The 26,718-nt window shown below is 40.7% G+C and overlaps 1 protein-coding gene across 4 annotated transcripts in view; it reads left to right on the forward strand.

Moving 5' to 3' along the window:
• The window catches only part of PTPRR (protein tyrosine phosphatase receptor type R), a 235,325-nt gene that overhangs the window by 196,412 nt on the left and 12,195 nt on the right, over nucleotides 1-26,718 (forward strand). For all 4 annotated transcript variants that reach the window (XM_041757500.1, XM_041757503.1, XM_041757502.1 and 1 more), the window contains 5 exons: nucleotides 6,279-6,358; nucleotides 6,791-6,928; nucleotides 15,977-16,087; nucleotides 17,442-17,599; nucleotides 21,334-21,447. In XM_041757500.1, coding sequence (XP_041613434.1) covers nucleotides 6,279-6,358; nucleotides 6,791-6,928; nucleotides 15,977-16,087; nucleotides 17,442-17,599; nucleotides 21,334-21,447 — 601 coding nt within the window. The remainder of the gene's footprint in view (nucleotides 1-6,278; nucleotides 6,359-6,790; nucleotides 6,929-15,976; nucleotides 16,088-17,441; nucleotides 17,600-21,333; nucleotides 21,448-26,718) is intronic.

Below are 26,718 nucleotides of genomic sequence, written 5' to 3' on the forward strand. Positions count from 1 at the left end.
ATTCTGATACAGATGATACCAGCACCACACTTTGAGAAACACTGTTTAGACTATGTTAAAACTAAATCTAACTCAGGTGCCTGTGTGGCTTAGTTGGTTAAGCAGCTGCCTTCACCTCAGATCATGATCCCAGAGTCCTGGATCCAGCCCCAAGTTGGGCTCCCTGCTCAAGGGAACAGGGAGCTTCTCCATCTCCCTCTGCTGCTCCCCCTGCTTGCGCTCTCTCTCAAATAAATAAATAAATAAATAAATAAATAAATAAATAAAATCTTTAAAAAAAAAAAAACCCGACCTAAATATAATTTCATGAAATTTATCAATGTCAAGCAATGAGCTAGACACCAGGAACCAGTAAGAAATAAGGAATAGCCTATAAGATCAAGGAGGTCATGGGCTAGAGAGGAAAGGCAAGTCGTGTAGGAGTATAGAGAGGACTAAGTAATTCTGCTTAGAGTGGCAAAAATGCTTTGGAGAGGATGTAACATTGTCAATCACTAGACCACAGATGGTTGGGGTTTTGGCAAAACCCATAAATATCTCAAAACAATAGCTCTGCAAAGATGGAGCCACAAAATGTTTCAAAAGTATGGGTATTGAAATATTAGAGTCTGTATAATTAAGCCCATTAATTCACTCATAAAACATCAAATTCTCCCTATTTATGGTTATATCAAGAATTACTGTTAATGGTGTTTTGGGGCTGCCCCCTCTGATAGAGTTGGAAACACTCCTCTATAACATATTTTTAATGGATCTATATTAATATAGTCCCTGTTGAAAGATATTTTATGACTGTAGCTGGCTAAAGGGGGTGAAAGTGCTATGTGCTACAAGTGGTGCTCCTCTCTGTCTCTCTCAAGATTTTTCAACTGAAACTTACCAAATATAAGAAACTAAGGCATATACACTCATTGCAGTTTTACTTAACCAGCTAATGTCAGAAGGATTTGGAAATTATTAGGATTATTTAAAGTTGAGCCTTCTCAGGGGCACCTGAGTGGCTCAGTCAGTTAAGCATCTGACTGCTGGTTTCAGCTCAGGTCATGGTGTCATGGATCCTTCCATCAAGCCCCACAGAGCCCCATGGGGGGCTCAGCAGGAAATGGGGTTGAAGATGCTTTCCCTCTGCCCCTCTTCCCTCTCACACACTCTCCCTTTCTCTCTTTATCTCTCTCGCTCTCTCTCAAATACATAAATAAATCTTAAAAAAAAAATAAGTGAAGTTCAGCCTTCTCTATTTCCTGCTCTGATGATATCAGACATAGTCCTTCATAGCCCTGTGTCAGCTTTTCCATTCCCAGAACTGGGTGGATCACTTGAACCAGGGCACCTGTGCTGACAACTGATGTCACAAATAATGGATTTTCTGTTGAAAATGTCTGTAGCCTGAATACACCCCCCCCCCGCTGTTGCACAAAATATAATTGGGTAAATATAGTTTGGGCACACCACACCATTGGTTGAGAATCACCGGAGAAGACTGGAGTTGATATGGGAAGCTATTCTTTATGGTTCATTTTAGACTGTAATATGGGATAAATTCTAAACATTGTATAAAATAATTAAAAATTATTAAGATTTTAAGTATTGTTTTATCAATTGTTTTAACCTACAATAAACTCAAGTTTAAAAGCTTCCAGCATGGGGGTGTGCCTGGGTGGTTCAGTCAGTTAAGCTTCTGCCCTTGGCTTAGGTCGTGACCCTGTCAGGCTCTTTGCTCAGCGGGGAGTCTGCTTCTCCTACTTCCTCTCCCCCTCCCCCTGCTCATGCTCTCTCTCCCTTACTTTTTCTCTCCCAAATAAATAAGCAAAATCTTAAAAAATAAAAAATAAAAACCTTCCAGCTTGTACATATTAGTAAGGCCATATAATTTGGAAGATGTCTTGCAGCAGAATATGGATGACCGAGAACCAATTAAACCGTAGCTGTATCTCTAAGGATGATGTCAGCCTGGCTCAAAACACTCTACATGGTAGATTAAAGTGAGAAGATCAAGTTTATATCACATTATTTCACAACATTAAAAAATATTAGTGATAAAAATATGTCTATATCCTAAATCTCAAAAGCAGTGGAGAAAAAAAAAAACCGATCCTACATCAATATGAAGTTATTTGCACAACAATGAAGGATAATAACAAGTTTTATGTGTATTTATTCCATGCACACAATTTATTTATACAAATAAAAAGCCAGATAGATGAAATTTAAGAACAATATTAATTAAAACCTAATTACTTTGGCCATCATTTTATATTTAAAAATGTAAGGTCCGGTAATATTTCCTACTTATATTTCCCGTTCTATTAAGTGCCCTGAACACAGTAGATATGCAAGTAAGTGAGCCACTCATTAAGGCAACCAGTTATGTGGCTCAGACGAAATATAGGGGTTAGACCTGCGTCCTTACTCTGGCAGGAGGATTCAGTTTGTGGCAAACGACTTAATCTTTCTGTGCCATCCTTCCTACACAGGGCTGTGGAGAGAATTAAGAACAAATTCGTGAGAAGGGAAGTTCCCACTGATGGTGAGCCCTCACTATTCTTCTTTTCCTCCACCTAACTGAGGATGCATTGATCATTAACCTCAGAACCAATTCCGAAAAATAGTAACGCTAACTAGGGAAAGAAAACTTACAGTTTCAAAAGCAGACTATTTAAGAGCCCTATTTCCTCTTACAATTTTCGTAAGGATCTTAGAAAAAGCAAATTTCCATATAATCACCATCTTGTGCTGCCAGGATCAGCCCTGACTGTCCAAACCCTGTACAGTGATGGAAACGCTCTGTATCTCCAATGTGATGGCCATTAGCTACACATGGCAATGGAGCACTTGAAGTAGAGTGAGTGCACCTGAGGAACTGATTTTTAAGTTTTATTTTATTTTAATTAACTTAAAGTTAGCTACATGTGGCTAGTGGCACCATATTGGATAATGCAGTCCTGAAGACCTCTCTCTATCCTACAACAAACTGAAGGCGACTCCCAGTCACCTTGAAGGTATAGCCACACCCCTGCCTTTCCTCCCATTTCCCACTTATCTTGACTTCGTCTAGAACTATGCTATTCCTCACAGCCCTGTCTTTGCCCAAGGATACACTAGCAGTATAAACTCTTCTTTCATCCAATAGCTTCTCCCCTGGAGTCCAAATCTCAAATGCATTTCCATCTGGAGAAGAAATCTTCAGCACAGAATAACCTTTGACCAAATCTGATAGGACACCAATTAGAATATCAGGATCCAAGAACACCTGGGTGATGCAGCCACTTAAGTGTCTGACCGTTGGTTTTGGCTTAGGTCATGATCTCATGGTTGTTAGACGGAGCCCACCACTGGGCTCCACACTCAGCGTGGAGTCTACTTGAGTTTCTACTTCTCTCTCTGCCCCTCCTCCCCACTCTCTCTCTCTCTCTCTCTCTCTCTGTCTCTCTAAAATAAATGAACAAATGTAAAAAAAATAAATAAATAAAACAATATCAGGGTCCAGGTACCATTTTGTCTGTTAAGCAGAAGACTTAAATTGCCAAAGGTGTTTTAAAGAAGCCAGATGGGGAGATTTCATGTGTTCTGTACACTAAATCTATATGTGTTCAATAATTTGTTGAGAGGAAAAAAGAAACAGGAAGGAGACCAGAAAGAAGAGAAGGAATAAGAGAGGAAGAGAGGGGGAAGTGGAAGAAAGAGGAAGAAAGCAAAAGGAGAGAAGAAAGGAAATAAAAGGGGAAGAGCGAAGGAAGAAAAATATCTCGGTGCTGGAATTGTTACTGCTACTGCCTAGTTGTATCATAACTGGTGTGCTAAATATTTAACATAGAATCCAGAAATACCCATCCTGAAAAAGGTTATCATAGTGAATTCAACCAATATGTAAATTTAAAATATGCATGTAGACTTAAAATGCATAAAATGAATACAATCATAATAGTAATGATGAAAATAAGGATGATGATGACAATGATGATGATGAGGTTTTGAATTTTTCTAAACCTCAGCTTTTTTTTTTATGAGTCTAATCTAACATTAAAAAGGCTAAAAGACTTTAGTTAGAATGCCAATTTTCCCCTATTCAGTTGTATGGTACATTCTTGTTTCAAAAGTATTTGGAAACCTCTAAATACATGGAAATCTTATAAATTACCAATTTCCAAACTAAACTTAAGTCAGCTTGATAAGGAACCTGCTTCTAAGCAGTTTATAGGGCTGAGTTCCCAATAAATCCTATACATGGTAGGCATTATAAAAACTGAAGGGAACAGGTCTCTTTTCAAGTCTCACTGGTATAGAGCGTTTATGGAAACTTCTAATTGTCAGTGAATACTGAAAAGGAACGAAAGGTTTCCTGTCCCCTTTGCTAAGAAAGAAAAAGAATCTAGGAAGTCAAAAACAGTGTTTCAGTTCTAACAGAAATGAATTCTGATCTTAAGCACTCGATAAGCCACATACCAGAGAGAAATCACAAAGGATACAAAAGTTCATTTAAAAAAAAATAAATAAATAAAAGTTAGTTAAAAACACTTCGTGCCCTCAAGGAGTAGGAGTCCAATACAATTCATTGAGGGCAGGCAAAAATTTAAGCACTTAAAATAGAAGATGGTAAATATTAGAATAGAACATGAGGGACGCCAGGCTCAGCAGTTTAGCGCCGCCTTCGGCCCAGGGTGTGATCCTGGACACCTGGGATCGAGTCTCTCGAGTCTCTCGTCAGGCTCCCTGCATGGAGCCTGCTTCTCCCTCTGCTTGTGTCTCTGCCTCTCTCTCTCTTTCTGTGTCTCTCATAAATAAAATCTTTAGGGGATCCCTGGGTGGCGTAGCGGTTTGGCGCCTGCCTTTGGCCCAGGGTGCGATCCTGGAGACCCAGGATCGAATCCCACATCGGGCTCCCGGTGCATGGAGCCTGCTTTTCCCTCTGCCTGTGTCTCTGCCTCTCTCTCTATCTCTCTGTGACTATCATAAATAAATAAAAATTTTAAAAAAATATATTAAAAAAATAAATAAATAAAATAAAATCTTTAAAAAAATAAAATAAATAAAACATGAAAAAAATTACCACAATAAGCTTATTTGTTTAACTCAACAAAAGAGTCATTGATGGTATCAGCAAGAGTGGTGCCTGTTTAAAACTAAGGTTAGGGATCCCTGGGTGGCGCAGCGGTTTGGCGCCTGCCTTTGGCCCAGGGCACGATCCTGGAGACCCGGGATCGAATCCCACGTCGGGCTCCCGGTGCATGGAGCCTGCTTCTCCCTCTGCCTGTGTCTCTGCCTCTCTCTCTCTCTCTGTGTGACTATCATAAAAAAAAAAAAAAATTAAAAAAAAAAGATTAAAACTAAGGTTAGGATGGATTGGTATGTATACAAAGAGGATTGAATTCTAGAGGAGGAGGTAAGAACAGTGGGTATGATAAACTCTCACAAGTTTACCTATGTAGAGAAAAACAATAATAAAACAACTACTAGAGAGGGATACACAGAACTGATGACTTAAAAAATGGAAAGGACCATTTAAATCAATGCCATAGACATTTGTTGAGTGTCTACTCTACATGGAAGCACTGTCCTAGACACTAAGTCTTAGACATAATGAAAAATATCCATTTTTGCCTTTAAGGGGCTCAAAGTGTGTCAGATCAAAGAAACCATAAAGAGGTGATTTGATCTAATTCATTTACATAAACCTTGGTAAAAATAATTACCACATTTTCCATAGCACCATGGTTTGCAAAGAGCCTTTCAACTTCTTGTTGGTAAGTGACTTGAACAGTTAAGATGCTGTTGCTAGCGCTAGAACAATCTACCTAGTATTAGATTTCCCTGCTGTCAGTGAACAGACTACCACCACACATGTTAACTAAAGACAGCTTCCTTAGGGAGAGGGGATTCTGGCCAGACCAAGTGTTTGCTGTTGGGCAGGAGAGAAAAGACAAGTGAGTAAGAAAATCTGGTGCAAATTCCAAATCCAAAGTACAAGAAAAACAGCATAAATAAGAAATGGGGCCAAGAATCAGAAACCCACAAAAACAGCATGATGAATAAACTCGTCATCTCAAGCTTACAGGCAAGATTTGTGTTCAGGGACAGGGGCCAAGATGGGCCCAATTGTCCCGCAGTAAACACAGGTGGATCAAGAGACAGACACACAGATGCATCAACAGCAAACAATGACACAAGCCAGACAGTCAGTATATAAGGTAGCAGGTGTGCTGTGTACCATTATTGGTATTCTAAGGAACTTAAAAAAGAATACATTTGTCTGATGCATTCCTTCTTGTTTTCTTCATTAGATCCCCTCAGCAGAGTGTGTTTAAGACCAAAAAATGTAACTGATTCTTTGAGCACTTACATTAATGCTAATTATATTAGGGTAAGTAAGTAAATATAAATTTCTCTCTGATGAGCATGTGGACTTACTATTTGGAATTGTTGGGCTTTGGTGTTTTGTTTTGTGTTTTGTGGATTAATTATGATTTAACTTAGTTACTTGAAAGTTTGTTCATTGGTTTAGTCATAATCAACACTGGTAGTGGGTACTTTCCTCTCCGGTGCATCTCTGGCTGCAGTGCTCTGGGTGCTAGGGGGTGCGCTGGTGAGAACTGAGCTTCATGCCCCTCAGTACTGTATGCTATGCTTTACTTGCTGGGAGAACAGCCAGATGAATTGTGCTAGAATCAGTGAAGCCGTGAAAGTCTGTGTTGCTTTTGGACCAGTGGAACCATTTTGTTGGAAACTTGTTCTAAACTTTCTGTGCAAGGCATGAATTCTAAATCCAATATTTTTGTCTCTTTACTCGAACCAGGGCTACAGTGGCAAAGAGAAAGCATTCATCGCCACACAGGGCCCCATGATCAACACCGTGAATGATTTCTGGCAGATGGTTTGGCAGGAAGACAGTCCTGTGATTGTCATGATCACAAAACTCAAAGAAAAAAATGAGGTAGGACCTTTACCCAAGTAGTGAACGTTATAAATTCTTTATTGCTATAGAAGAGATATTGTATAAGGAGAAATGCCATGTACTTATCAGAGTTAAGATGGAAACTTAAAGGCATTTAAAGACAAGTTCACTTCATGTTTCCAGGAATGGTAATTGGTGTCATTGTAGGAATGGCAGCTTTCTTTCAGAATAATCAATATACTTGACATTACGTGTATCTCACATATACGACATATCTCTGTAAGGAAATGAGGAGCTATGAATTATCACTCTGATTTATAAGCGGGGAAAATTTTTTAAAATTACTCACTCATTTCCCAAGTAATTTTGGAGTACTCACTATGTGACCGATGCTACTTTAGTTGTTGGCCATATATTAGTAAACAAAACACACAGATGCCTGCCATTGGTGGGTTTTAACTTTCTAATGGGGAAGACAGATTAAAAAACAATAAATATAACAAGTTCATAGAACTGTAGTGATTAAAAAGGACAAATGGTAGAAGGGGAGAAAGGTAGAGTTGGATAAGGAGATTGGGTGTGCCGCATTGGGAGGGATGAGATGGGAGGAGTAAACTGTGGTATTATAGATGGAAAGGATGAGGCCCCACTAAGAAAGTGAGATATGAAAAAAAAAAAAAGTGAAGGAAGTTACAAAAGCCCAGCAACCTTTTCAATATCTTCATAATAAGAAATCCAAAAGGGAGACATAGTTAGATTCCATTTCCACTAGCAGTTTTTCCTAAGGATCTAGCTTACAGGATACTTTACATCATAAAAACAGAATCATGAAATCCCCAGAGGGTGCTATCCTAGGTGCTGCTTACATTTTAGGGCATCTTATTGGAATAATTTACAATCTGATCTTAGCATCTTAGTGTTTGTATTCTTGTCAAAACTACTGTATCAGGGCTTCACCATGACGATAAGAATTTAAGAAAACTGAGCTTTCCCTTATGCCTTTTTGGTGAGTTATAACCCTTGAGTGTAGTATAATCTTGTGCTAATCAAGAAAACCCAGGCTTACAAGCATCAATTTATGAGTTTTTAAAAGTTGGTTTCCTTCTTTCATTTTTGCTACAATAGATAAAGGAGTTTTATTTTTCCGAAATCTGTTCCTGGAAAAAAGTATATTTTGGTCCCAGTAGGTGAAAATATATACTTATTTAACTATATAACTTACTAAATATATGTTTTTCTGTGAATCTTATATGAAAGCCTGAAGTGGCATAATAAAAATAGCCCCTAATATTTTTAGCTGTCTCACCCATATCAATCTGTCAACACGTTAGGCCACTGATAATTCCTGCAGAGTTGTTTAATATCCGGGACATTTTGCCTTTATTTTACCTAGTTGGAAAAGACTCTTCAAGTATAAAAGGTGTATTTCTGTGTATATACATTCCCACATACAAACAGACTAGATAACCTGGAAAACTTACCATTACAAAACTAGTCATACTCGATAAAATTTATAAAGTAGCATAAAATATAAAAGATAGTTAGCAACATTTCCTAGATCTGAGTGGACTGCATTACTCATTATTAAAATTAAAAATTCTGGACACCTGGGTGGCTCAGTGGTTAAGTGTCTGCCTTTGGCTCAGGGCATGATCCTGGGATCCTGGGATCGAGTCCTGCATCGGGCTCCCCGCATGGTGCCTGCTTCTCCCTCTGCCTGTGTCTCTGCCTCTCTGTGTGTGTCTCTCATGAATAAAAAAATAAAATCTTTAAAAAATATAAATTAAATTAAAATTTCCTTTTTGTTCAGACCTTCCATGATGTAAATATAATGCAGTAGAGGAGACTTTGATGTTTTATAGATAAAATAGTAAAATAAAAATAGTATGCCTAACAGAGCTTGGGGGATAAAAGTCGCAGCAGTCAAAAACTGAATAAAAGGCATAAAGCCAGAGAATTATGGGTTACTTGTGCTTTAATGACAATACAAGACCTGGAGACAAAGCCTTAGGCTTGCAGGAGCCAAGAGCTGGAATGGAGACCTTCCATAGAGGGAGCTCCCACAAGAGCTGTGCCTCCAGTAAAAAGGTGAACCACAAAAATAAATCTGCTGACCAAAATAGGACTATAATAGGAAAATAATCTGTCTCAATCTGGTCTTCTTGTGGGATAAATAGAAGGTTCTCTATAGTATTCAGCATTCAAAAACCAGGAAACACCAAGTAGAATAATTAATATAAAAAGTAATACTGGATTGATAACACTCTGTGGCACTTTCCAGAAACAAAGGCAAAAGCTTTCTGGATGAAGACACTCTCAGGATTTACATCACAGGACTTCAACAGAAAAAGCCTAACCACACATAAGCTCAGGAGTCAAAATTATGAGACAATACAAGTAAATAAACAACATAAGGAAAAATCAGAAGAAGCAACAAGTAGGTAAAATGACCCATGAGAAATTAAAATAATAGAAACTATAAATACGGGCTATTTTTTTTATAATTGAGCACACAAAATATAAAATTAAAAACTTGACAGGGAAACAAGTTACTACCAAAAAAAGACTAGGAAGATTTGAAAACAAACCAAAGAGTCCTAGAAATAAATATTATATAGATATTAAATTTTTAAAAAGAATATCTCATTAGGCAAGGTTGACAGCAGGCTGGATGTAGCTGAATAAAAATAATGACTGGATTAAAAATAGAGTCAAGGAAATTACTCAGAAGATCGAAATGGCCAAAAATATGAAAGAAAGTTTAAGAGCTAGAGGGTAGCATGTAAATATCCAATGTATATATAATGGATATGTTAGAAGAAGAAGAAGAAAAAAAGAAGTAATATTTGAGGACATAATGGTTAGGGATTTTCCAAAAGTGATGAAAGACATGAGCTGTCAGATTTGAGAAGCACCATAAATCCTAGGCTAGTAAGTAAAAATAAATCCATAAGTAGATGCACCTATGAAACTAAAAAACACTGCAGAGATGATTTTAATGACAGTATAACTAAACAAGTGGCTTCTTAGGAACAACCAAAGACGCCAAAACCCAGAATAGTCCCTAGCAAGGAACGAACGAAAGTAACTGACAGCCCAGAACTCGTGTCACATTCAACGACACTAGCAACATCGCCTAGAGTTGAGTAGATGGTATTAATTTAATTTTGATCATTAAATCAAAATTAAAGATTCCTTTCTGTCCAGACCCTCCAGGATGTAAACTTAATCCTATAGAGGAGACTTTGATATTTTACAGATCAAAATGGTACTGAGAGGTCTGGCTCAAAAGAAATATGCAGTAAGCTCCACACTACCAGGAAAATGCTGTTTACCAAAAATGTGCCAACTTTCAATTGTGTTACGCGTCATTGTTTGGAATAGACAAAAATCATTTCCTCCAAAAGAGGAAAAAAAATGAAGGTGGAGTTATCTTTAGAAATTCCCAGGCGTTATAGTTTCATGAATCTTTCTACTTTCTAATAAATAAATAAATGAATAATTGCCAGACTTTCATTTAATAATCCCTATATTCTTAGATCACCAACTGGGCTGTTTGTTCTTTTCTTATCATTCATGTGTTCACTGGAGGGAGCACTTTTCATCTCCTTTGGGAACTTTTCCTTTGCATACACAACTCAGCAAACTGGCGCAGGAGGCCTTGCTTGGGCCCATCTCCACCTTCGACACACCTTCCTGGTGAAGCTTACTCACTACTAGCTTTTGATTGAAAGTGAGAGACCTATGACTCTTCCTTTCACGTGAACACCAAGAGGCCATTGTAGGGTTATTAATTGGCCTAACTGCAATATTGTGGTGTCTCAGGGACTAGGGAAGCCCCAGGACAAGGAGGGACAGACGCAGGAAATGGCCAGTCCGGTGGGCAGTCGGACACCCACGTGTATGGATTCAGCTCGTGGTCTTAGAGAAGTGTGGTTCATGGGATCCCAGCATAACTACAGTAGTAACACCAAAGGTCGCTGATCACAGAGCCCTGTAGAAAGTGGAATAATGGTGAAAGAGTTTGAAATGTGTGAGACTTAACCGATATGTGACATGGAGACGTGAAGCAAGAAAAAGCTGTTGAAGAAATGGTGCCAGTAGACTTTCCCCAGGCAGGCCTGCCCCAGACCTTCAATTTGTAAGAAATATAGGGTCTACGAAGCACATCAAGTGAAACTCAGGAAAACGAGGCGTGCCTCTACCAAGAAAGGGGGGGAGGGGGAAGGAAAAAGAAAAAGAAAAAGAAAACCACCTCTCAGAACTAGGTGTCTGGATAACAAGATTAAGGCAGGTAAGGTTGAAGGTCAGCGCAGTGGAGCACCTGGTGGCTCAGTGGTTGAGCATCTGCCTTTGGTTCCGGTTGAGGTCCTGGGGTCCTGGGATTGAGTCCCGCATCAGGTTCCTCGCGGGGAAGTCTGCTTCTCCCTCTGCCTGTGTCTCTGCCTCTCTCTCATTCTGTGTCTCATGAATAAATAAATTAAATTTAATTAAAAAAAAAAAAAAAAAAGGTCAGCCTGGCATGTACTGACCAGTTTTCAGCTTTCCCGGACAATCAGAATTAGCTATTCTAATATTTAGAGAGGCAGCCTGGCCGAGACCTGCCCAGCAAGGCCAGGCAGCCTAGCTCTCATTCCCATACCCTATGTTTCTACTGCCCAAGCAATTAAGGGTGGCCTGAAATTCAGAGGCTGACAGCTCTCCAGCAAAATGACTCACCTGTCCTTTCAAGTATGCTTACGTTCCAAATATAATGGCGCCTTAATTTTTAATTTGCTAGGTTTTATTCATTTGTTTTAGCCCACTCTACTCTTAACCATAGTTAGAAGCCCTCTTATTTGTGACACCTTGGTGGCTCAGCAGTTGAGCGTCTGCCTTTGGCTCAGGGTGTGACCCTGGGGTCCTGAGATTGAGTCCCCCATCAGGCTCATCACAGGGAGCCTGCTTCTCCCTCTGCCTGTGTCTCTGCCTCTCTCTGTGTGTCTCTCATGAATAAATAAAATCTTAAAAATAAAAAGAAGCAGCCCTCTTATTCAACACAATTAGCCAAAAGAAATTTAGTGGAAAATCACAAAAACAACCACCAAAAAACTCTAATGCTTTACTTTATCTTAAGACATGTACATTTGTTCACACTAAAATGTGTTCATTTTTTTCATAGAACTCAGTTGTGTTAGTGTTGGCGAAGCTGGAGCTCTAGATCATATGGCTTATGTAAGTCATGCCCTTTAGACATCATCCGAATTTCCCACTTCAGTTTCTTCAAAATGAGAGAAAACACAGAAAAGTCTGTAAAGGAATTATGAATGCAGAACCCTGCGTAGATCTTCAAACTTTGCACTTTTATAATTATCACCTGTCTACTGAGTCCTTTTTTTTATTTTTGACTGCTGAGTCATTTTTTTCCCCAATGAAAACTTATTTAACTTGTGCAATCATTTCCCAGAACAAATTCCTTCCTTTTTTTTTTTTTTTGCACCTTCATGTTTCATTAATTTATGTAAAATTAAATTACTGGGCTTCACTCATGGGTACAACTGCCATAAGGATGTTTGAATGGAAGTAGGTAGCCCTTGGAGAAAGGTACAGCTCCAGTGTCAGGAGTGCTGAGCTCAGTAGGCGAGTGGCCCGAGAACACTGTGGTGCATGAAGAAGGATTGGTGAAGGGGCAGTAGACATCTGAGATAAAAAACTGAATTTTTAAAATGATGCTTGCCCTGAGAGTTTTAGTTCCAAGGACATTATCCCAGAGCCCCCTATCAGGACACCTGAACTTTAGTTTCCTCTGCTGTAAAATGATTAATAATAATAATAATAATAATAATAATTATACCTAACCCGGTGTACCTAGTTCCACAGCACCTGGTGTGAGATTAATGATATGTTGGTGAAGGTACTTGTAATATTAAATTGCTGCACCTGTGCTGGTGATGCTTCGATGGAACTCCAGGAATGAAAGTAACTCATAACTGCAGGCGACCCGACCCATCCTAAAGATCTCATATGCGGATGTAACCCCAATGAAACTGCCCATCTTCTTTTTAATTTATGCAGAGCCGCTGTCTATGTGATGATACATGTCTTTAGCTCAGAGAGCAAATCTTTTTTATTTCAAATGCATAGAATTCAAAAAGAAAGTAACTTAAAAATAGATCTTTTTTTTTCCAGACAACTAAACTACCAGCTAGATCTCCTTCCTCTCTATACCCAAATAGCCCCCATGTGATGGAAGTGAGAGGGAGGGTCAAAGAGAAAAGAAATCATAAAAGGAGCTTGCACTGCTTTGTGTTGAATTCCACTTTTGCTATAAACCACTAATTATGAAGCACTGGTTGATGTCCAGGATCTTTACGGTCAGAGTTCACTAATCACTTGTTTGTACAAGAGACACATGAGCCTCTGAAAACCTCTTTTCCCTCCAAATTATGAATTTGGGGAATTAATAGATAATTTCACTGAAAGGATCAGCCCAGTTAGCAAAGAATAGTGATAATTTGGGATTGTATTCCGCGAGAGAGAGCATGCTCTTTTGAATTACCTACAATTAGTGTGGCTTCACCATATTATCTGCAAGAAAGCATTTTCCTTCCTTGCATTTTCTACCTCTTTCAGATCATTGTTAGCACCGCGATAAAGGAGCCCTAAAAAGCTGTTCACAAAAATAATTTGAACGTGAACTTGTGCTCTTTCAACAACCACATATGCAGCTCTCCCCCACCTCACATTCAAAAGCACCCACACTTATCTGGTCTCTTTTTCTACGTTCTCCTAAAAGGGGGGGAAAAATGTATTCAGTGTGTAAAAATAAGCTATTGTATCTCAGAAAGGAGATGGGATGCTAATTAAGGGTTGTTTGAATGAACAAGTCACATTGCATTGTCTACTGGGAGCTGACTGCCAATTGCATTTTTGGTAAAGAGTCAAGAAAAACATTCAAAGAGGGCCCCGGCAAGCTTGAGAGAGAAACGAGCAGCGCTTCCATTTATCAAGTAGGTGCACAAGCTCGTTCGGGTATTGTTGAGAGTCAGGGTGCAGGCTTGGAGCTCCTGCCTTGCAGCTTTTCTGACCAGTTTCAAGAGCCACCTTCTCCAAGAGGGGCCTGCTGCTCAGGGCGCGTCGTGGACAATGGGGCACATATGCCAGACTGCTGGACCGCTGAAGGCCTCTTTCTTTGTTCAGTACCTTTTTCAAGATTCTTTGTCACTCTTCTTGGATTCATCCAGGAGGCATGGGTTTTAAGATACACAATAGCTCGGGTCTCACAGCGAAATAATTGATGCTTCATTGAAAGAAACCAGGCAAATTGGTTAGTATGATTCTCTTTAACAAACCTGGGAAATCTGAGACATTTGGCACTAGTAAATGAGGAGAGAAATAAATTGCTTTATTTTTAAAAGGTTTCTTTTCTCAATGTTATGTCAGCCAGGAGGATGCCTTCAGCCTGATTGCCGGACGGTCTGGGGGGGCAGGGGGCATGTAAATAGGGGCGAGAATGATTTACTTTGTTTGGAAAAGGACCAGGACGCAGAGGATGCAAATGTGTTCTTATTGTAATGGATGAAAGAAACAGTGATTCCACCGGGCGAAGTGACTTCCATCCTGGCGCTGGCAGGTGGAGTGCTTAGTACTTAGCAGGATAGACTTCCCGAGGCGTGTTTCTGATACTTTGCATGGTTTTTTTTTCCTTTAATTCTGTAAATCTGGGATTCGGCTGCTGCTCTTTTGAACCTAGAAGTTCTTAATTTTTTTTCAAGTGTGGTCCTATGCCTTTGACATAAACGTCCTGAGGACTAAAAGGTCAGGACTCAAGGCAACAAGTGAAGGAATTTCTCTATAAATGTGCATGTGTGTTTGCCAGAAAATGATAAGTTCTATTTGAACAATATTTCTAAAGTTAACATTGCTTCTCTGAGCACTTGAAAAGAAAAAAGAAACAAAAAACCAACTTCCACACTTTACATTCTTCATCATTGAACTATGTGGTCAGAATTCATAGTGAGCTTTTTTTTTCTTTTGCAGCTGTTTAAAAGGCAAAATAATACATAATATGAACCTATATGTATGCTTGAATCTCATTTTGTATTTTTCTTTTAATAATGTAGCTCAGATATAATAATAATAATACGGTATTTAATGTATGATCTAGTGAATAATGAAGCAATGATCCAATCATTTAGATCAATAACCTAAACATAGAACAACATTAAGAAAGACAACGTATTTTAAATGTATACTGTATGTCTGGCTTTGTCCTAAGTACTTTTCGTGAATTAACTGATGGGTAAACTGAGGCCACAGAACCTAAGTATCTTTTTTTAACAGATTCTCAGCTAATAATCAGTGGCAAAACCAAAATTTGGACCTAGGTTCTATGGCTCCAAAGCCTGCGCGCCTTAACTACCATGTTATAATGCCTCAGTTGCAATATAATCATTATTACTCTTATTAAACCCTTCAAAGAGGACCCATTATAAAAATGCTATTCTTTAAATAGTTTTGTGGTACATTTATTTCAGTTGACCCTATAAGTGAAAAGACCACTGGTCCTGGAAAATGTAATACAATAGATGTATTCATGATCATTCCATCCTCTTCACATACTAGGGAGCCTTCATTCTATGGCATCTAACACATCACAGATACTCTTATTGCTTCAACTTGATGGAGCAGGAAAATGTGACTTGGCTCAATGACTGAAAAAAATATTCCTAGTCATCACCTGATAAAGTCTAATATTTGAATCTTAATTCTTAATTTCTCAGTTTAGTTCTTAACTTTGGGTTTGGGGAAATTTTGCCCTGTTTTTGTACGGGATTAGTAGCAATAGCATTGGAGAGGCATGTGTAAACACTGATACTTCATTTTTAAGATTTTATCGGGATATAATTTACATACCATGAAAGTCACTTGTTTAAAATGTACAATTCAGTAGTTTTAGCACATTTCCAATCCTGTAAAATCAGTACTGGACATTTTTAGAATTAGCCAAATAAAAACTATTGAGGTACTTGAATGAAAAGTACTCCAAGGCCGGTGAAATCATTAATATCTGCTATGTTGTGTTTTTTCTTTTTTTTCCTCTTCCAGAAATGTGTACTATACTGGCCAGAAAAGAGAGGAATATATGGGAAGGTTGAGGTTCTGGTTATCAATGTAAATGAATGTGACAACTATACGGTTCGAAACCTTGTCTTAAAGGTAAGATTATGTAGCTGTAACTCTCTACAAAGGACATGATATGACAGGGTTACATTTCTACTCTGAAATTATTTATCCTGATAAGCACTGCAGATTCAACTTGAAAAATAATGTCAAGATCGTAGAGAAAGGATTACCATTCCCTCATGTATTTCTTTGTCATTCATAGTATGTGGAATGATTAAATTGATATAAGCAGGCATTAAGGAAAATTCACTAAGTAGGATGTTGTGATCCCCTAATTCCTATAAACAAAACATCCTGTTTTCACCTTTCCAATGCCTTTAACTAAAGGTTTGTACTAGAGACTCTACCATGATTTGTGGGAGTTTTTTTGTTGTTTTTTTTTTATTTGTTTGTTTTTTGTTTTTTAAAGTGACTTTGGTCTAAGCAGCTTTTAGGAAGGCCTAGAAACTGAAAGAGAAAATCTGTGTTTGTGGGTGGCTGTGGGAGGCAAGACAAGCCTGAAGTGTTGATGAGAGCTTCACAAACTCGGAGTTACAGTAATTTATGGGGACTTTCCCCAGACCAGATTATGTCACACAAAAGTTATCTTATTTAAATTACGGGCAGCAGATGCTGAGGAACACTGCCACGGTATTGTTTTTGCTTCTAGAGAACAATCATCTCAAAGATGTCAATCCTATCTAGGGCCCCACTGCTGGAACAGAAGCATCACAGAGAGTAGAGGCAGAGCTGCCATGAAGACTTTTAGAGGGAAATTCAAAATGGGAAGGCACTGTTTTCAACATAAGCCTTTACATGCCTACTCCACGTCGAGCCGCCTGATGGGCACTGGGCTCTGAGATGACGTGCATGGACCCTCACTCAAAGTTTATCTGATTTAGTGACCCCTTATAGCTCCTTTGTTCCGGGGACTCCTCACTGTTGCTAAAAACTGCAATTTGGGATGAATGTAGAAATTCAAATGTAGGGGCCGAATATAAAACTAAGCGTTCCTATGTGGGTTAATATGTTTATCATCACTTGTCAAGAATGTTCTAAGAGCAGGAAACACACCCCATTCCAATTCCCTCCTGGCTTCCTTTGCGTCTACCTTAGGTTTATTAAAACAAGTTACAAATATATATATCACATATGTTTCATATGCATCTTCGATTTTAAATATGTATTTCTCTTTTACCAAAGGCAAGACTGTCAAACTTTAACATCAGCATATTTATAGTAAAGTTTTCCCAAGGTAGAAGAGTACTCTTCAGAAATCTCCGAGATTTTTTTTTCCACCCAGAAGTAAGTTGCCAGCAAGATGGGAGTGATAGAAGGATTATTGTGGTTTGGATGACTTTTAGTTCCACAAGTAAATGAGGCATTTGGTGGCTATTGCTATTTTCAGCAAGGAAGTCACACCCAACATGTGAAGCATTACTGGTACACCTCATGGCCCGATCACAAGACTCCAGACAGTGCCCAGCCCCTTCTACAGCTCATGCTGGACGTTGAAGAAGATAGACTTGCTTCCATGGGCCGAGGGCCTGTGGTTGTCCACTGCAGGTAAGGGATGAACCGTCCTTTCTGCCTAACCAACTGTCCATCCTCCCTAAAGTCATCGAGCTGGCGGGTTGTGCTTCCTGGTTGTGACTTGATTGGTAAATGAAATGTTTATTCAAGTTGGTTAACTCCTTAATATTTGAGTTTTGATCAAGGTGATACTTTACAGAAATGAGGTGGCGTTATCAGGGCATTTCAGCAAACAACAATGACACCAGAGAGAAAAATGCCACCTCTACATAATGGCTTAGGGAACAGGAAACTTTATTCAGCCCTCTGCCTTGAAACTTACTGTCAATTTATTCAGTCTCATCAGTCTCATCTACGCTAGGAATGACACATTTTTAAAAGTTAGCGATGGCTTTTTTGTTTCTTCAAGATGGCAGCTGAACCGTACGTGAATTGTATCTTGATAACATTTATTATTATGTCAAACTTGGTGAAAACCAGTCAGATAGTTTAAAAATGATTTCATTTTTTAAAAAAAGATGGAAATAAATCTATGAAGTGAGAAGTGGGTAAGCGGTAGTTTGCCGAAAGGAGAACAAAATGTTGTTACCAGAACATGGGTATTTGGGCTATACAAACAAAAGCAACATGTCCCTGCTGGTTCTCCTCCCTAACACCTAGCTCACAACTCTCATAACAAATACCTCATTCCCCTTCCCCTTTAGGGTGCCCAAGTGAGAGCAAATCGTTTTAAAATTATTTATATGATTATAAATAATTAGCCATTTATTCTTCATACTTCATCGAAATAATTTATGTTGCTTTGTTTAATGTCATAAGCCTTACAAGGTAGCTTTTGATATTTCTAATAAATAAAATATAATTATTTTAAATTATAACTTTAGCCTCCTTCTTTTTTGAACTTCTGCAGTTTAATTAAGAGTGAAATTCATATATATATATCCAATGGAGTCATTATCCAGTTTCTAACACTAGGCCTTATCCTAAACTTCACTTAGGGGTGAGGAAAGATACCCTAATGGGTCATGTTTTGGGGCTGGAATGGTCCTCCACCCAAAATCATAAAACACTCAGGATATCTAAAATGAACTAGCTGTTTCCCCTATAAAACCAGTTCCCCTTCTAATGACTATTTCTAAGAATAAGTCCAGCTTTTTTCCAGGCACTCAACATCGAATGTCGACAGTTATCTTTGGCCCTTCTCTCAACTCCAGCCTCAGTATCTAATCAGTCACCAGATTGGCTTTCCCTTCAAAGCTTCTCCCATAATCATCACTTCCTGTCCAACCACCCAAGTTCAGGCCCTAATGACCTCATCCATGTATTTTAGAAGTCAGTGGCTAATTGCACAAACACACCCCACTGCCCCGAGCCCCACCTCCAACACAGCCTACCCCATCCACTTCTTGCGCATGATGTCCCTAAAACCCTCCTTCATCACATGGAAATCCCTGCACAGCACTTCTCACTGGCACCCCGTTGTCTAAAGCAAAAAAGTCTTAATTAACCCTGGGTCTACGGAAAAACGACAGGGGTCAGTGAACAACTTGAAATTACTTTAACAAATTAGAGTACATAGAGTCATCTGAGCTTTTCTGGGGAGTGAGAGTTCATAGTTTTTATCAAATTCTTAAAAAACAAAACAAAACAAAGCACTGCTGTTTTAGAGGATGAAGTCCAAACCTCTTAGCTTTCCATGTAAGATCCTTTATCCGCCTCGGTGTGCCTGTCCAGTCTTGTTTCCCACTAGTTCTCTAAGATGGCCTTCTCTTCAGGCCACGCTGGTCTAGTCACTATTGCACATCATCTATCCTGTTCTGCAGCAAATCTTTCTTTATACCATTGTCGTACGGGAGATATTCCCTCTCATTCACGATAACCAAAATGCCCACCATTCATAGGGTGCAATTCAAATCCTGTCTCCTTAGTGAGACCAACTCTTTATAGACTCTTCACCTAAAAGGGACCCCCATCCACCTCTGAATTCCTCTAAAATCCCATCCAATAGGAAACAAGTGCCAACGATGAGAAATAAATACTATTTGAGGGCTACGCAGGGAATTGTTCATTCGAACCATGAGGACTGAAGAAAGCGTCTAAGAGTTGAAATAATGTTGAGCAGGATCTTAAGAAATGACCAACTTTTGTGGTTTTAGAGGATGGTGAGGAGGACATTTCTGAGGAATATCATTAACACAGAAAGGGAAGTCAGAAAATAAAAGCCATTTTTTGCAGTGATTCATGTAAATGACAAAAAATGGCACAAAGGATAAAAGGAGGACAGTGAAAAGACTCAAAGCTCGAAAGTTAGTCATGTTCATATTATACAAGGTCACGAACACCCTGGTGGGGAGCTTAGGCGCTGCCTGTAACCACTGGGACACCATCTACAGCTTTTGAGTAGCGAGTAATATGATCAGATCCCTATTTTAGAAAGATGAACCTAGCAGCTGTGTGTATCATGAATTAGTCCAGGAAGAGACTCGAGACTTGGCAACCATAACGAGATCATTGCAAACCATGAAGTAAGGAGATGTTGAAAACGTGAGCACAGTTTATAGAAAGGAAAGCATGGAGCCCAGAAGCTTCAGTAGAGGTGGAAAATAGAAGAATCGGTAACAGATTGGCTGTGGGAGGTGAGAGCGGGGAGATGATGTGGGAGATGGCTCCGAGACTTCTAGGCTGGGAAACTTGTGGCTAACTGGTAATGCCATTGAGGGAAAAGAGAATTAATTCTGTTTTAGGTACATTGAATTTAGATGCATTGAACGAAAGTCAGCGCAAAATAGTAACATCAAGAGTTCCAGCTAAGAGATGGGATGCTAATCTAGAGTTTGGGAGAAACTTAGGGAATTTAGATGTAAATTTGAGGGCAATTTGCATAAAGACTATTACTGGTTGAAACTGCTGAACCAGTTGGGTGTGAGGACAGAAGGCCAAAGAAGGATGGAGATGGAGAGTTAAAGGGCCTGTTAGGTTGATGACTTACCATCCAGGGAAGATGAATGGGTGAACCCTCCTGGACGGATAGTGTCTCTCTTCAACTATCACCTGGGTATAAATGACCTAGAAATGTGTTCCTCGGGCCACATCCTTCTCCCAAACTCTAGTGAATCCTCAGTTATTCACTGGAAACTTCAACATCGATATATCCAAGACCAACCTTCCCTCCACCACCACCCTACCACCACCAAATTGGCCTTTCTTCGAGAATTCTCCCCTTGTCTCATTGGCACCACCTCTCCTTCGGTCCTCCAGATTCACATTTGTGATTTGTCTAAGTCTTTCTCCTCCTTTCTAGTGCCTCCACCTTCCCTAACTTCAGGTCCCAATGATCCTTTGTAGAATATTGACAATGCCTTGGTCACTATTCTCCTCCCACCCAGCTCTCCCTACTGCACATAACTCAGCAATGGAACACAGTCTAAGCCCTGTGCTGGGCCAGGCTGGTCCTCTCAGCCTGAGAGCTTTGTTGCTAAGCCTGGCGCTGTCTGAGACTTAGCCTTACCCTTTTAAAAGAATATCTTTTGTCTTGAGGAGGTGGGTGAGGAGATGGGTGAAACAGGTGATGGGGATTGCGGGGTGTGCATGTCGTGCTAGGCACTGGGTGATGTGCGGAGGTGTTGAACCACTATATTGTACCCCCGAGACTGCTATCGTACCAGCATTAAAGTTTTAAAAGACCAAAAAATTAAAAAAAAAAAGACTACATTTTATCTTTTCTACTTTTCCTCCACCTTTTTTTACTCTTTGTCTTTGCTTTTCAGCGCAGGGATAGGTAGAACAGGATGTTTTATTGCTACGTCCATCGGCTGTCGACAGTTGAAAGAAGAAGGAGTCGTCGATGCGCTGAGCATTGTCTGCCAGCTTCGTGTGGACAGGTGAGTGTCCACCGGATGGTGTAAAAGAGATCTCACTTTTCAGAACAGCGTTACCATTCCCAACCTGATCCAGGCAGGCCTGACTCTGGAAACATCACAGGCTCCAAACTCTTAGAATCTCTAAGAGATTTGTGTAAAATGCTTAAGTGTATCTACTATCAAACAGCCATTGAAGAAAGCATTATTTGCAACATTGGCAAGAGGACAAACCAGGGGCGCCCGGGTGGTTCAGTCGGTTAAGCATCTGCCTTCAGCAGGTCATGGTCTCAGGGTCCTGGGATCGAGCCCCACATTGGGCTCCCTGCTCTGTCTCTCTCTCTCCACTCTGTGTGTCCTCTCTCTCTCTCTCTCTCTCAAATAAACAAATAAAATCTTAAAAAAAAAAAAAAGAGTACGAAACCAAAAGCTTATGCTTAATCCCTCCCCATCTCTAGTACAGTTGTTTATGGTGGGGCTGTTCCCTCTTTGTCTTCCTCTGCTATTCCTTTATATTGACTGCATTTTCACTTGACTTAACTCAATCGTTCACCTTGGGATCTTGATTGTCTACAATGAGGCACAGGCCATACTACCAAGAGTCATCTTATTTTTCTATTTTCTTTCATAGTGAAATGATGCACATGACACAATCCACCATCTTGACCATCTTTAAGAGTGCAGTGTAGCGGCATTTAGTATATTCACATTGTTGGGCAGTCAGTCTCCAGACTTGTTTTCATCTGGCAACACTCTGTTCCCTTTAAACAGCTTCCCAATCCCTCCTGCTCCCAGGCCCTGGTATTTCGCTTAGCATCGTATCCTCACAATTTATTCATGTTGTGGCATGGGTCAGAAGTTCTTTCCTTTTTAAGGCTGAGTGATGTTCCATTTTGTGTGTATATCATATTTTGTTTATCCATTCATGCATTGCTGGATCCTTGGTTGCGTCCACCTTTTGGCTATTGTGAATAAGGCTGCCATGAACATGGGTGTACAAATAGTGGTTGAGATTCTTTTAGATGCATAGTCAGAAAGGAGATTGCTGGATCATATGGTCATTCTATTTTTAATTTTTTGAGGGGTCACTGCACCACATAAGAGTCCCACCAGCAGTGCACAATGGTCCCGGGTTCTATACACCTTTGCCAACACTTATTATTTTCTGGTTTTTTCTTAATGGTAGCCATTCTAAGAGCTGTGAGGTAGAAGAAGTGCTTTTATATGGAGATGGTTTGGTCACCTTTGTGATGCTCTGTGTTTATCTGTGTTAAAAACTAAACAAACTCTTAGAGACCTCTCTTCTCCCACCCCCCCCCTCCCCCACAACTAAACCCATCTGGGTAAACGAACAGCCAGTGATGGAGAAAGTAAACAGATATTCTTTGAAAACAGGCACAGAAAAGGATGCTGTATCAGCACCCGGGCAGCCAGCCTCTGCTCTCCAGCTCAGTGTGCTATCGTGGAAAAGGGTTCTTCTAAAAGGCTGAAATATTGGGCTCTCTTCTTTCATTCATGCAGCAAATATTTATTAATCACCTCCAATGCCCAAGGCATCATCCTCGATACTATAAGTATAGCACTAAACAAGACGAGTGAGGCTTGGCTTCTCCTGGAGTTTACACGTTCATGCAGAGAGAGACAGGTGATAAAAAAGGAAAGAAAGAAACAGGATAATTTCGGACAGAGATAAATGCTGTGAAGTAAGAAAACAAGAGGGCCGTGGGACCTGGGCCTCTTGGACTTCAGCCCTGTGTCCTAGAGTTTCCTAAAAGTGTAGATAGTTACCTTTTAAGATTCATTCGACAAATATTTGTTGAGCACCTACTATGCGTTAGGTCCTGGGATTTCAATAAAAGTGACAAAGGACTGTTCTCAAAATTCAAGATATATATATATATATATATATGGATATATACACATATATGCATGCATATCACTTAGAACAGGACCTGTCACGTAGTAAGCCTTCAACAAATGTGCAGTGTGTTACTATTATCTCCATTGTTATTAAAATTATCAGTAAAGTTTCTCCTATCTTGGGGTGCCTGGATGGCTCAGTGGTTGAGTATCTACCTTTGGCTCTGGGTGTGATTCCCAGGGTCCCGGGATCGAGTCCCACATCGGCTCCCTGCAGGGAGCCTGCTTCTCCCTCTGCCTGTGTCTCTGCCTCTCTCTCTCTGTGTCTCTCATGAATGAATAAATAAAATCTTTATTTAGAAAAAAAAAGTTTCTCCTATCTCTGAAAATCAAACATTCAAATACCTCTGTCCAGATGTGGTTTTCCTTTCCCCAGCCCTCTTGGTTTTTTTGTTGTTGTTTTGTTTTGTTTTGTTTTGTTTTGTTTTGTTTTTTTATCTCTTCTTAAATAATAGCTTCTAAGTCTTCACAAGTGTATCTGCCCTCCCCTTTTCCCTCAATTTTGGCTGGCTTCGTCGCAGCTGTTTATTGTAGCAGTTCCACCTCTGGCCTCTGGAAACAGGCTGCCTGGGTTAGCATCGTGGCTGCTCCCAGTTCCTGGTTACGAGGCCTCGAGTCATAAGACTTCCCCAGGGCTGGCTTTTCTCATCTGGAAGACGGAAGTCACGGTGGTACCTACCTGCTACTGTTGTAAGGAGTGAGAGGTGACCTGTCCAGTTCCTGGCACGTCATCAACACGCATCAGTTCAGCCACTGCTATTATCCACGTACATACAGCAGGAGACCTGAGCATGTGTCTGCCCACTAGGCCCAGTACTGTGTCCCTCTCAGGGCTGCGTGGTATCAAGATGAGACTCTGTGACGACCTTAGTAGAACACTCAGCCCGAGTTTCTCATGTTCTCGCTACCCCTCCCACTCCCCCCTTTCCTTACCCACATGTAACTGCTTCCAAAAATATTTCCTTTCTGTACATGAAATCAGCTCCAGGGATTTCTTCTCCTTGTCTTATGATGGCTGTCTCAGGGTCCTTCCATCCAGGGCTGCGGGGTCCTGCTGGAAGAGGGTCCCGTGTGTCCCAGGCCTTGGGGCCTACCTTCACCCAGCGTCGGAGGCTAAAGGGCGGCCGTCGAGTCCTCCTGGAGCTGTTCCCACGGTGACCTTGACCTCTCTTGCTTTGTGTTTCCGTAAACAAGCCTCCCACAAGGGACCCCCAGATCCCTCAGGGGCTCCAGTTCATACCCCTGCACCCGGCTCCCTTTCGGGCTATGGCCGCAACTCCGTGAACACCAGGCCCCTACAGAGCTCTAGGCTGAGTCCAAACCGAGTTGATCAGCACCTTTCTGATCCTGTTTGGAACAACACATTGGGGGGAAGAAATGGGCTTGGTTGGCTCATTGGTATTCTTCAGTCTTGCCTGTTCCCCCTGCCACCTACCTCCCCCACCTGCCATTGTGGCCTGACCTCCACCTTGGCTCCCACTTCCCAGTCACGTCCCCCTGTCAGTTCCACCAAATTGTCCTCTAGCTCTGCGTGGAATCACAAATACATTTTTGAACCATATCACAATGCCTCCTCTATCGGCTCCTTCCTTCCTAAAGCAAACGGTCAGAAATTTTAGCCTTGGCCTTCCATCACCACCAAGGTCTCCCCACAAAGCTTGTCTTTTTATTCCTGATAGGATCTCCAAAACATAGCCCAACTTCTCTGCTGATCTGAGGGCTCCCAACCCCCTGGCTTTGAATTCCTGCCAATATGTGTTTGGAAATCATTTCCACGGAGTCATTAATCAGCATCTCTTCTACATACATTCTTTCTGAGCAGCTGCTTCTGTTGTTTATGAAGTGGATGCTCTCTCCCAAACCTTCCTTGAAACGGTTTTCCCTTCCCTGCCTGCCTTCACAGGGGCAACACAGCTTTTCTCTTTCTTGCGTCTCCCTTCTGCTGTGCACTCCTCTGGTTATTATGAAAAGCGAGACTGAACAGCTTCCCCCTTTCCTTCACCTCATCCCAACTTCTTCTCCCCCAGACTTCTTGCTCTTGCTGCAGTCTCTGATCTTGTCCCCTGCCATGCTGGATCATGGCAATCCCGGTGTGTAGGTGATTGCTGCCTTTGACCGCATCCTCAACTCACGCGGGTAAAAGAAAAACCAGCCCCAGAAAATCTGAACACCCACCTTTCTGCTCTTGCAGCTCCCCAGCCTTCATCAGTTCCTCACGTCTTGTCCCCGGCCCTCGGCCCTGCAGTCACCCTTGCCTTCAGTCCTCAATCTGTCTGTGGACATTCTAGAACACAGTGTTGACACTTGGAAATGTATTTAATCACCATCGCCTCTCTGCGATGGCCTTCAAAGTGCATGTCTCATAAGTCTCATTTAACTCCCAAAATGAACCCAAAAGTTGGAAAAGAGGTGTTCCTTGGCTCTGGCTTTTTGTTTGTTTGTTTTCTAATAAAGAAAGAATTCAGGATTGTCAAGGAACTTATCCAAGGTCATGTAGCTAAGAAACTAGCAAAATAGACCTCTTTGGGAATCCAGGACTTCCAACCTCTAACTCAAAAGGTGTGATCATGAGGCCCCTGGGTGGCTCAGCGGGTTAAGTGTCTACCTTCGGCTCAGGTCCTGATCCCAGGGTCCTGGGATTGAGTCCTGCATCAGGACACAGCGCTGAGCAGGGAGCCTGCTTCTCCCTTTCCTCTGTCCCTCCCCCCTGCTCATGCTCTCTCTCTCTCTCTCTCTCTCTCAAATAAATAAATTCTTTCTTAAAAAGGTGTGATCCTGGGATCCCTGGGTGGCGCAGCGGTTTGGCGCCTGCCTTTGGCCCAGGGCGCGATCCTGGAGACCCGGGATCGAATCCCACGTCGGGCTCCCGGTGCATGGAGCCTGCTTCTCCCTCTGCCTGTGTCTCTGCCTCTCTCTCTCTCTCTCTGTGACTATCATAAATAAATAAAAATTTAAAAAAAAAAAAAAAAAAAAAAGGTGTGATCCTGATAGATGAAAGTAAACTGTCTTTTGGAATATGTTTATTGCAAAACTGCTTGACAAAACCATATCTTTTTGGGCATGCTTTGCCAATTATAAAAAAATGCAATGACACCATAAATTTTAAAACAATGGCTCCTAGGAATGAGAGCTGTTTCATGAAGAGATACAGTGATACCGTCAGCAGTTGCCTTAAGGATATAGTTTGAGGAACATGGAAAGGTTGGCTCATCCCAAAATATCTGTCCATGGAGGGAGCCTAAAATATCCCTGTGTGGTGGATGTCTGAAACGCCACTGCTGAAGAGCCAAGCTTTGGTTCAAAGAGTCATTCTTTTTTGAAGTCCTTTGAACGTGCAGATAGGAGGTGAGGGTGACACCTTCTGCTTCCTCAACT

This window comes from Vulpes lagopus, chromosome 5 (genome assembly GCF_018345385.1).
Source record: "Vulpes lagopus strain Blue_001 chromosome 5, ASM1834538v1, whole genome shotgun sequence".
Taxonomy (NCBI): domain Eukaryota; kingdom Metazoa; phylum Chordata; class Mammalia; order Carnivora; family Canidae; genus Vulpes; species Vulpes lagopus.